Below are 11,920 nucleotides of genomic sequence, written 5' to 3' on the forward strand. Positions count from 1 at the left end.
CAAGTTTTATCAAAATAATTTAATAATAAAATTCAAATTATAATAATATCATTAATTAGGAATATTCAGATACATATATTAACAATTTTGATATTTGAATATATTGACACCGGTTGGGTTAATGTGAGACCAATCTGTTTTTATGAGATCCGTAAGATTATAAAATAACATTGAAATTTTACATCAAAATATCATGAAGGTATGAAAAAACACCGAACCTTGACAACAAAAATGTGGTGAAGGTTTACCACCATCATGGTGCTTTACTTTGAAGATTCAATATTGTTTATGTAGTTTCATAGTTCTCATGAAAACAGTCTGGTCGCATATGATTTTAAGTCTATTGACATCCAGTTATCATAACCTATTACAATTCTAAATTAAAAGAATTATAAAACAAAAAATATAATTTTCATAGGTTAAAATTACCATCTTGGCCATCTATTACTTCATTATCCTTCACCTACCATAGGATGGTTGCTTTGTTTTCAAGAGACCCTTGATGTTGAAATGCAAAAATTTGAGTTTATATGCTTAATGGGCACTCATATATCAATCATATGCTCTATTATTACGATATTAGAAAAATATGTTTCTCTTTCTTCAAACCATTCCCAAAATACCCCTCATATCGTGTCTCTTACAGTATCTCCAACCTAACCATTAAAATACTAAAATAAAAGTCATGTTTGCTCCAACCCACCATTAAAACGCTAAACTTTTTGTGTAAATTGAAGGAGATCTCTATATTTAGAGGTCTATTGTTCATGGTCTCTAAAAGATACCTGCAGTGGATTTTAAAGTTTTGTGTTTTAGTGTGTGGGTGGAAGAGTTTTGTATTTTAAAGTGGACGGGCTTAAGGGATGTTTACCCAAATGCTTATCCAGTAAGTGCTTATCTATATAAGTCAACACTATAATTTACTTTGATACGTAAGATTTTAGTACATCAAAACGTATCGAAAGCAACAATTTACCGGGTAAGCACTTACCTGGGTAAGAGTCGTTATCTTCACTTACGGAGTAAGACTCTTCATCTTTTCATTACTCTTACCCGGTAAGATTCTTGGCCCTTGTCATATTTATCCAATGAGGAAATTTATCCAGTAAACACTTACGAAGTAAGCGTTTAACAAACGACCCCTTAGTCTTTCCCTCTCCCCTCTCTCGTCTTTTTCGTTTTCTCTCTTTGTAAGGATCCTTGGTCCCAGCAGTCCTTGGCAACCCCACTTAATTGAAGGTCAAAGGTTTAAATTTCACGAAAGATGTGAAATGTGTTTGAGTTTAATTTGTCATATATAAATATTATATACTTTTAAAAATTAAATGGAACAAGAATCCCATGACTTCGTTCAGAAAAAATTATCGATGTTTATACGTTCTTCTCCTGGCATATAATCAGATTCGAACAATGCTTACACTCTCTTGATCTTTGTTGTCTTGATAACGAGTGTAACAAGACTAAATTGAAACTAAGAAGACAAAATAGAAACTTGGACTAGAAAAATGGGATCGCCGATCACGTGTAAATAATTCATGTTCGATTTGGTTTTATATAGAAATTTTGATTCATGAACACGAGAGGTGGTTGATGCTCGATAGCGTTCTATTGGAATGTCGCATCTTTTAAGTCATACCTCTGATAAATATCTAGGCAACGACAAACTACCGAAGGTGGTTTAGCCGTACTATTTTGCCGAAATTTCACCATTGTTTTTTAAATGCATCAGCTTGTTTTTTATTGTCAGGTGATGTAAGGAGTATTTAAAAAAAATCGAACATAATTTTGTAACAGGGGACACGTTAAGCATATTTCAATATAAGGTGACAAAGATTTCCCTTCGAAATTTAAAGATGGTTTATGTAGGAGTTTGATACTTAGGAATCGTCGTTTTGTAAGTATTTATGACGGATAATATGATAAAATATTCATCATAAATGTTGTAACAAATATTTATATTGAATAAATTCATTATCTTTTTGTAAATATTTACGATGTATAATATGATAAAGATATTCATAATAATTCTCGTGACAGATCTTTCGTCATGAATATTCGTAAAATAGATGATCATAGGTTAAAAAAATACTAAAAAATGATAAAAAAAATAAATAATATAAATATTGATTAAAAGAATTTTAAATTAATTATTATATTTATAGAAAATCTATTGTTTTATTTATTAATAATCTATAGTATATTATAAAGCATTTGACAAAAACTTTTAAAAACTATTTTTTATGCATGAAATATTGTGTATTAATGTATATTACTTAAAATTCAAGATTACAAGTAATTATGTATAAGTACAACTTGTTAAAGATAGATGTTTGAAATCGTATAACTAACTGTGTATAAACTTAATCAAATAAAAAATAAACATCTTATTTTAAAATATAAAAAATCTAAAATATAATTAAGATAATTATCGAGTTCTAATAAAATAATTAATTATTATTCTTATAAAAATATATTATTAAACCAAAAATAAAAAAAAATACATTACAAAAATACATAAAAAAAATTAAATAGTTAGTTTGGTATTTTTTTAAATATTTTATAATATCTTTGTATTTATATTTTGTTCAAAAATAAAAAATATTATCATTTTCTCAATATCACATAAAAACTATATTATAATATCGATTGTGATGAAAAAATAAAATAAAATAATAAAATCAAAATATATCTCGTTATATTAAATGAGTAATATTTCAATAATAATAAATAATAAATCAATAAGTGATGTAATTGAAAAAAAGCAAGTGTGTTTTAAATAGCATTTTAATAAATTAGTTTATGTGATTCTAAAAAATTTAACAAAAGGAGTAAACGGATAGAGGAGCATTCCAATTTTGTTAGAAGACACGTGTCAAGGAGCAGAAGTGGGAAATGGTCGTTTTTTGAACTTATCTTGTGCGATCATCACGATGACTCACGCAAATTATCCAAAACTTCTGAATCATCCACACCAACCTCATAATTCGCATTCATGGCGTCCCATCATTCCTCTCTATATATACAATTTACAAATCTTACATCACCATACAACTGCCCATACTCCACCATTACAAACCATACAAAAACCCATACATCTTCTTCATCAAACACCAACATCATCGATCTACACAAAAACCCTAGATTTTGATTTTAAGGGTATTATGACGATGGCTACACAGATTGCTGTTTCTTCTCTGATCTCTTCAGTTCCTCGTTTGTCTCCCTCGAAATGCGTCGCCGATCGAAGGTTTTATTTTACTTTTAATGTAATTTCAACACATTGAATTCGATAGTAAATGAATGATTTGATGAAATAATCGTGTTTGTAATTGGGTGTTCCAGACTCGAACTGCGTTCGTCGATTTCGACGACGAAGGCTCAGTTATCGAATCAACGCAGCCGTAGAAATGGCAATGGCAATGGCATTGGCAAGAGAAAGTTGAATTTCAGGTGAGGCGAGAATTTTAGGGTTTTTCTGGATCAAAAACATCTTCGTTTCAATTTCAAATTCAAGTTCAAGTTCCAAATCGATATTGACTAAATTACAAATTTGACATAAAATCCAAATCTAATTCCATTACAGATTACCAAATTCCTTGTTGAAAAACCTAATTGAACTGATATCAGATTAGAATTCAGAAACCCGATTATTGATGGATAATTGTGAAACAGTTGGATGGCTACGGTGGGAGAGAATGTGAAGCCCGCCACGCCGGTGACACCTACGTCGGTGCCGGTTCGAGTGGCACATGAGCTTCATCAAGCCGGTCACCGTTATTTGGATGTGAGGTAACTGAAAGTTGGAGGGGTCTAGAATTCATTATGTAATTGTTTAGGGGTATAAATTGTTAATAATGTTTTGTGTACTGTAGAACACCTGAAGAGTTCTCTGCTGGACATGCTGTTGGGGCCATTAATATTCCTTACATGTTCAGACTTGGATCAGGTTTCTTTCTCCTTTTTTCTAAATAAACCTTAAATCCCTTGATTGAAAAACCAGTTTATGAAGGATTTGGAAATACAGTAATGGGGAAGAAGGTAATTGAGAAAGATAAGGGTGGAGCCTGGTTGGTTTGAGTTTGGCTTCAAAGGTCAAAAGTACCTAGAGGTTCTAGGTTCAAATCCAAGGAGGAATAAAAATCCCTTTGTAGCCGTAGAGGTTCAAATGCGGTGACTCGGGCTATCTGCAAAACAGGTGGTCGACCTAGGATTAGTCGGCTCGCATAGCGGGTTGGATATCTAGACTAATAAAAAAAAGGTAATTGAGGTAAATGTAATGGTCGTTGTGTGGTGAAAACCAAACGAACACAGTAAATCTTATCGGAATGCAAATAGGACCCACATATGAAAAATAAAATAAAATGATTATTTATATAAAAATTAATTATAAAAAGAGTATGTGTCTAGCCGATCTGGAACTGCAATGATACGTTACCAGTATTGCATGGTTGATTGGTAGCTAGTTTTTGGCTTATGCTCGACTTTTTCTTCATGGTATTTCTGAAACTCAACTTTCGGTTCTATAACGATTTCTTGTTGGTATATATGATAAAACAGGGATGACGAAAAACCCCGATTTTGTGGAGGAAGTCTTGTCCCACTTTGGAAAAGATGATGAAATTATCGTTGTAAGTTATAAACGCTAACCTGCGGCTCGAGGTCTCAATTGCAATCAATCTTTCAATCACTTATATGAATCTGTATGTAATGAACAGGGATGCCAATTGGGTAAAAGGTCGCTTATGGCTGCCATGGATCTTCTTTCTGCTGTAAGTGTGCATAACGTTTAATCGAATCATGAATACCAAATGGTCGGAGTCTTGTTGTTTATCGGTTGAAATCTAAATGATTTAGGTGGATTTGATGCTGTCCAATTATTTATTGGATGTAGATTTTGCCATTGTATTTGATCCAATTATCATTGGACAATCAATCTGATGGGATCAGTTTCATCAATTGGATGTTACTATTGGTTATCCATCAGACCGAAGTGGATTTATTCAATATCTTGATACAATTTTCAACCATTTATTCATTCATTTTTGTAATTTCTTAGAAAAACAATACACAAATATCAATGAAAAACAATATCGTAAAACCGTCATTGAATTGATTTGGTTCAGTTCCATCCAAAAATCGAGTGATCCAATTTGAATGTTGAAAATTTGGATCTAATCCGATCCAATTATTGTCAGTCGGTTCTAATTGGTTTAGTCAGATATAACCGGATCGGATGACTTTGTATACGTGCCTCAGCTCTGGTTATTGAACTCCTCTTGTGCATTTGTGCAGGGTTTCACGGGAGTGATGGACATAGCGGGCGGATATGCTGCGTGGAATAAAAATGGGCTTCCTATCGAGTCTTGATTATTGTGAGCACAAATAAAATGAAGGGTTCTTTATGCAAGTAATTAAGCATGAATAATGTTAGATTGTAAATAGAAAGAAGGTTAGATATAATGCACATATAATAGCTAGCAGATGATACTGGTATGGTTCTTGATCCATTTATGGACAAGATTGCCGTGATGTTTCGTTTGGTTGCACGTTCGTTACTTGTCAAAATTGAAAAACATAGCATTTTGAAGTGTTTTTTATTCGGATTTGGGGTATGGGATTGTTGAGAATGCTTCTAAATCTTTGAATGAGTTGATTTTTTTAATCTACTTTTGTCTTTTACTTTCAGTCGTTTTCATGTACTTTTATTTAAGAATTATCAGTTTCACATCGTTTGGTAAGTCATAAGTTAGATTTTTAAATTTTTTAAAAGGTATTTCAGATAACTTTATGTGATATATTTTCCGCTTTTTTTTTTATTCTACGTAGGATCTAAGATTTTTGTTGAGTGAATATATTTTTAAGTTGGATTAACGGTTGCAAAGTCATTTGATGCGTTTTTGCATAGTTTCAGTGTTTCCAGAGATCTTTTAAAGTTTTTGGTTGTTTTTAATGATTTTTTTAGTTTTTTGGTTGATTTCGAAAGGCCCTCGGTTTTTTGGTTGGTGTTTCTTGGACGTTTTAATATCCTGGAGTACCCCTTAAAGTATAGTGGGTGCGTCTTTCATAGCCCAAAAAATATTTCACTTACGAAAGTCAATTGAGTGCACAAGACCACGGGGGCGTTCATAGGTTCACCCATGATTATACCCCATATATTCTATGACCGCCCCTGATTAACCCCTTATATTTTACGTAAATGGCTTATTATTTGATCATGATATATTGTTATGTAGCTTCCTATCTATTGTTTTTTTTATCAAACATGACTTGTTTATCATCTAGTTTATTAGCCAATAACTTACTTGCCAGCTAGTTTGGGAAACAGTGTCTTAGTAACGGAACTCCAACTAATATACCAGGTGATCTTGACGTAGCAATAGCTTTGTCCACAAACTTCACCAATACGAAAACAAAATTCGATCATAAAAAATGTTGAAACAAATACAACACTAAAATGGGATTACGCTAATTATGAAAACGTTGGGTATATAGAGATATACCAACACAATCAATCAAATAAGCAGATAACATCAAATAGTAGGGAGACACGTAGATTTACTTGGAAACCCCAAAACACAAGGAAACCACATACGAAGGGGTCCATCAACAAGTACAATATACTCCCAATATTTTACAAGATTTTAGAAAAAATACCAAGTGCAATATATGTATGTATAGAGTGACATGGTGTGTATATTAAATGTCCTAAAATTTATGTTAAATCGATGTGCGACTAACCGGTACAAACCTCAAGCCCAAAGTGACTGACATAAGTTGTGTATGATGTCAGTTTGAAATATGGGACTTCAGATGGCAATCTCTTTCATGTATGCAACTTCCTAAGTGAGATGAAGTTACGCTTCAACAATATCTTTCTTATTATTTGATATTGTTTTCAAAATATCTCGAAAAGACAAAAATAGTTGAGAAATATTTTCAATTCATGGATCATCATAGTCACTAGAATGAAAAAGCTTGTTTGACTTCTTGGATCCAATTTATGCACATGACTAGATCGATAGTTCCCAAGAACTTGGACGGTTTGCTGCATAGGAAGGTCTTGTACGGAGAAAAAAAAAGATCTACTCGTCTCGCACCACCAACCACTTGCTCTTTGGTGTCATTAGCATTTCCGGCACCCCCGAAGCCACCCACAACGTTCTCTGCACCAGTCCCGTGCCTTGTATTTTTGGCATCCTTGTCTTCTAGTAGCTTCATAAACCACTGCTTTTCCATGACTTAGGGGCCGTTTACCAAACTCTTATCCAGGTAAGTGCTTATCAAGTCACATTACCTTACCGGATGAATATGGAAGGACCAAGAATCTTATCCGGTAAGTGATGGCGATGACTCTTACCACGGTTAGCGCTTACCGGGTAAATTGTTGCATACGATTTTGTTTTGGTAGACTAAAATCTTACTTGGTAAGTAAGTGATAGTGTTGAATATTGTCCGTAAACACTAACCCGAGTAAGTGTTTGGTAAACAGCACCTTAGTCACCATTGGCATAACATTGGTCATCAATACAGACTGGGGGTCTACTTCTTGAATGACCTTATCTGTGGTAACCGAGACATGTCTTGTATTTGAATAAAATCATCCCACCTCTTGCTCAACTAAAAAAGATCTAATTTAAAAGGCTAAAATTACCATCTTGGCCATCAATTACTTCACTATTCTTCACCATCCTTCACCTAGCGTAGGATGGTTGCTTTGATTTTGAAATGCAAAAATTTGAGTTTATATGCTTAATATGCACTCCTATATCAATCATATGCTCGATTATTACGGTACTAAAGAACTATGTTTAACTTTTTATTAAAGCCATTCCCAAAATACACCCCACATTGTGTCTCTTAGAGGATCTCCAACCCACCGCTAAAACGGAAGTCATGTTTGCTCCAACACACCACTAAAACAATTTGAGTAATTGGACAGGAAATGGACCGACTTAGTTTAACAAGACGTTTACATAGGCAGAGGAGACAAGAGTTGTTGAAAAGATTTAACATAGTTGTCCATGTTGTTGTATTATTTGTTGTGTCGCTTTGGATGATTATGGTTAAAAGACAAAGGAATAAACAACAAACTGGATACTCTTCTTCAAATGTCGATCGATCCTCAATAATGCATAGGTATAGCTATGAGATTGACACTATGTCTATATCGCAAATTAGAATGACTCAAACGTGTTTCAAAAAGTTGTGTGACATGGTTGAAACATACGGAGGGTTAAGAACAACTAGGTTTATGAATATTGAAGAACAAGTTGCCATGTTTCTTCATATTATTGCTCATAATGTTAAGAATCGGGTTAGATATGTCGTTTTCATCGTTCAAGAGAAACAATTAGTTGAGTTGTTGCTCGAGTTTGCAATGTCGTAATAAGGTTACATCTACGATTGCTTAAGAAACCCGAAGCTGTTCCTGATAACTCTACTGATCAAAGATGGAAATGGTTTAAGGTATTTCCACTTCTTTTAAAATTTACTTATTTGTAAATAAGTCTAATTATTATGAAAATATTTTTCTTGGTTCTATAATTGTCTAGGAGCTTTAGATGGAACCTACATAAAATGTTTAGTTCTACAAGAAAACAAACCTAGATATAGAACAAGAAATAATGATATTACAACAAACGTGCTAGTGGTGTGCTCACAAGATATGCAATTTATATATGTGTTACCGGGATGGGAGGGGTCGGCTGCTGATGGTCGAGTGCTTCGAGATGCTCTTCTTAGGCTTCATGGATTAAAAGTTCTAAGACCGGGTATAGTTTTTGATAATTTACTATATATTAACAAGTATAAGTTTTGATGGTTTATTAACTTAATTTATTATTAGGTTATTACTTAGTTGATGTCGGATACACAAATGAAGAGGGTTTCTTAGCTCCTTATAGGGGTCAAAGATATCATTTAAATGATTAGTGTGATGGACACCAACCAACCACTACCAAAGAATTTTTCAATATGAAGTATTTATCGGTGAGAAATGTTATTGAACGATGTTTCGGTATGTTAAAGGCAAGGTGGGAAATCTTAAGAGATAACTCATATTATCCTATTGATTTAAAGGTTAGGATCATCATGGCATATTGTCTTCTCCATAATTTTATAATGTAAGAAATGCCAGTAGATCCACTTGACAGTGAAGATCTACTTGACAATGAAGGTGAAGTGGATGAGGGAACCGGAGACCTTGGAGTCGAAGACGGGAATAATATAAATGGTTGTTGGTACTTCAAATGAGTGGACTGCATAATTTAGCACAATTCTATGTTTGCTTCTTGGAATGCTACCAATTAATATGCATGATTCAAATGGTTGCTTAACTCATACTGATGTTTGTTTAAATCTAATGTTTGTTTATAATAGAAATTATGGTGTTTAGACATGGATAATTAAATGTTGTTGTACTTCAAATGATTCATTTATGTTTGTAGGTATGACGAGTCAAATTAGAAGTTATCAAGTATGAACGAATATTGAAGAAACAAAACTTGTTGAAGCTTTAGTTACCATGGTGAAGACGGGAGCATTTAAAGCCGATAATGACTTTAAATCGGGTTATTTAACATATCTTGAACAAGCGTTAAAAGAATCTTTGACGGGCTCCGATATTTTAGGGAACCACACATTAAATCAAATTAAAAAATAATGAAGAAAGATTGGATTGTTGTGCATGACATGATAAGTGGTTTATATACTAGCGGTTTCAGATACGATAGTGTAAAGCATTGTGTGGTTGCTGAAAACCAAGTTTGGGAGTCGTATCATCAATGCTAAAAAAAACTTGTTATTTATATTTGCATAATATATAATTATAATTATGATTATATGTATATTTATGTTATTCTATTATGAAATAGGTCCATAAAGGGGCGAGAAAATGGAAGAACAAAGCGTATCCTTTTTATGATGATCTTTTTATTGTATTTGGAAAAGATCGGGCTCAAAGAAATAGAGCAAGAGATTTTGTTGAGGCGGAAGAGGAGGTGCATATAGAAGATCAAACACAATACATGAATGACGAATCTGATGACGTGATGGCACGTTCAATGTGGCAATGCAAATATGCAATTTGAAGAAACTTCAAGTAGGCGTGGTAAGAAGAGAAAACGTCGAGTATATCCCATGGATGACATATTCAATAATGTGGTTACTAAATTTGGAGAAAATCTAGAGAAAATGGTGAACAAACTTAACAAAGGTATCGAACGAGAAGAAGAACTTGATAAAAAACGTTCGGTGATCACTTCTAAGATCGCAAAAATGCAGTCATTGGCCCGACCGGAGAAGTTTAAAGTAATTTCAATGATAAGAGACAATCCTGAAAAGGTGAACATGTCTGAGACTTGCAAGAAGTAGGATAGGGAAGCTTATGTGAATTGGGTTTTGAATGATGAAAAAAATTGGTGGCTAGATGTGTGGTTTTTTGGAAGAACAATTTGGTGGTTAAATATGTATTTTGGATTAATATGTTTGTTGGTTAAATATGTATTTTGGATGAATGGTTAAATATGTATTTTGGAACAAAGAATTAGATGATTAAATATGTAGTTTTGAAACAATGAATTAGATGATTAAATATATAGTTTTGGAAAAAACGAAAGAGATTTGGTGACTAAATATACAGTTTTGAACAAATTGATACCAAAAAGGTAATTTATCAATAAAAAGAAATTCCTTATAAACAAACAGATAATTACAAAAAAGAAAAATTAAATCTCAATCTAAATCCTACAAACCAAACATGATTTATAAATGAATGGATTTGAAATCCATTCCAAATCCTACAAACCAAACACAACAAAGGATTATAAATCCAATCCAATGCAAATTTCTTCATAAAATCCAAATCCCTCAAAAACAATACTACAAACCAAACACACCCTAAATCTTTTATATGGATGGAAGGAGACCTCTATATTTAGAGATCTATCGTTCATAGTCTCTTAGAATATGTGTAGTGACTTCGAGTTTTTTTTTTAATCTGTGGTGGAAGAATTTCATATTTTAATGGGGATGTGTTTAGTCCTTCCCTCTCCCCTTTCTTGTTTTCCATTTTGTCTCTTGTAAAGGTCTTTGTCCCAGCGTTACCTGATAACTTCATCTACTTGAAGGTCAGAGGTTCAAATATCACCAAAAATAGACGTGTGTGAGTTTAATTTGTAATATATAAATATTATATACTTTAAAAAAATGAAAGAAGAATCTGATGACTTTGTTTAAAAAAGATTATGAGTGCTTATACATTCTTCTAATGGAATATAATAAGATTCGAACAATGCTCACACTCTCTTTATCTTTGTTATCTTGAGAACGGAAGTGACAGGACTAAATTGGAACTGGGAAGATGAAATGGAAACTTGGATCAGAAAGATGGAATCGCCAATCACGTGTAAGTGTGATTCATGCTTGATGGTATTCTATAGGAAAATATGTGAATGAATCATAAAACTTTCGAATGTCGTATCTTTTAACGTATGTCTCTGATAAATATCTATGCAATGGGAAACTACTGAAGGTGGTATAGTCGTACTTTGTCATATTCTTTTTAAATGCGTTAGCTTGTTTTGATTGCCACATGATGTAAAGGGTATTCTAAAAAGAAAAAAAGTTTAAACATATTTTTGTAACAAGGGACAAATTAAGCAAATTTTGATAAAAGGTGACACAAATTTTCCTTTGAAATTTAAAGATGATGGGAAGGACTGATAGAATGCTACTGACAGATAGATGTAAATAGATCACAGGAGGGAGATTTATTTAGAGAAATTAAATATTTTAGGAATCTAAAAACCATCCTTTTATGAGTATTTATGATGAATAAGATGATTAAACATTCATGATAAATGTCATAACAGATCTTCATGAAGAATTGTTAATATTCATCATTAATTCTTCAAGATTACTC

At 32.7% G+C, this 11,920-nt stretch overlaps 1 protein-coding gene across 1 annotated transcript; it reads left to right on the plus strand.

Annotated features, from left to right (window-relative positions):
- The first annotated feature begins 3,026 nt into the window (after positions 1-3,026).
- On the plus strand, positions 3,027-5,677 carry LOC112512476 (thiosulfate sulfurtransferase 16, chloroplastic-like). The gene is made up of 7 exons (XM_025118462.1): positions 3,027-3,247; positions 3,343-3,450; positions 3,673-3,789; positions 3,873-3,946; positions 4,558-4,628; positions 4,716-4,769; positions 5,293-5,677. The coding sequence occupies exons 1-7, from the start codon at positions 3,162-3,164 to the stop codon at positions 5,365-5,367; spliced, it is 585 nt and encodes a 194-aa protein (XP_024974230.1). The 5' UTR covers positions 3,027-3,161; the 3' UTR covers positions 5,368-5,677.
- Positions 5,678-11,920: the final 6,243 nt, after the last annotated feature.

This window comes from Cynara cardunculus, assembly GCF_001531365.2.
Source record: "Cynara cardunculus var. scolymus isolate 2C chromosome LG 5, CcrdV1, whole genome shotgun sequence".
Lineage (NCBI taxonomy): Eukaryota > Viridiplantae > Streptophyta > Magnoliopsida > Asterales > Asteraceae > Cynara > Cynara cardunculus.

Bases quoted from the DNA above. Each gene is read 5' to 3' on its own strand.
- LOC112512476 (XM_025118462.1), top strand. From the start codon at position 3,162: ATGACGATGGCTACACAGATTGCTGTTTCTTCTCTGATCTCTTCAGTT. The intron at 3,451-3,672 runs GTGAGGCGAGAA...ATTGTGAAACAG, and splicing joins AAGAGAAAGTTGAATTTCAG to TTGGATGGCTACGGTGGGAG. The intron at 4,770-5,292 runs GTAAGTGTGCAT...GCATTTGTGCAG, and splicing joins CCATGGATCTTCTTTCTGCT to GGTTTCACGGGAGTGATGGA.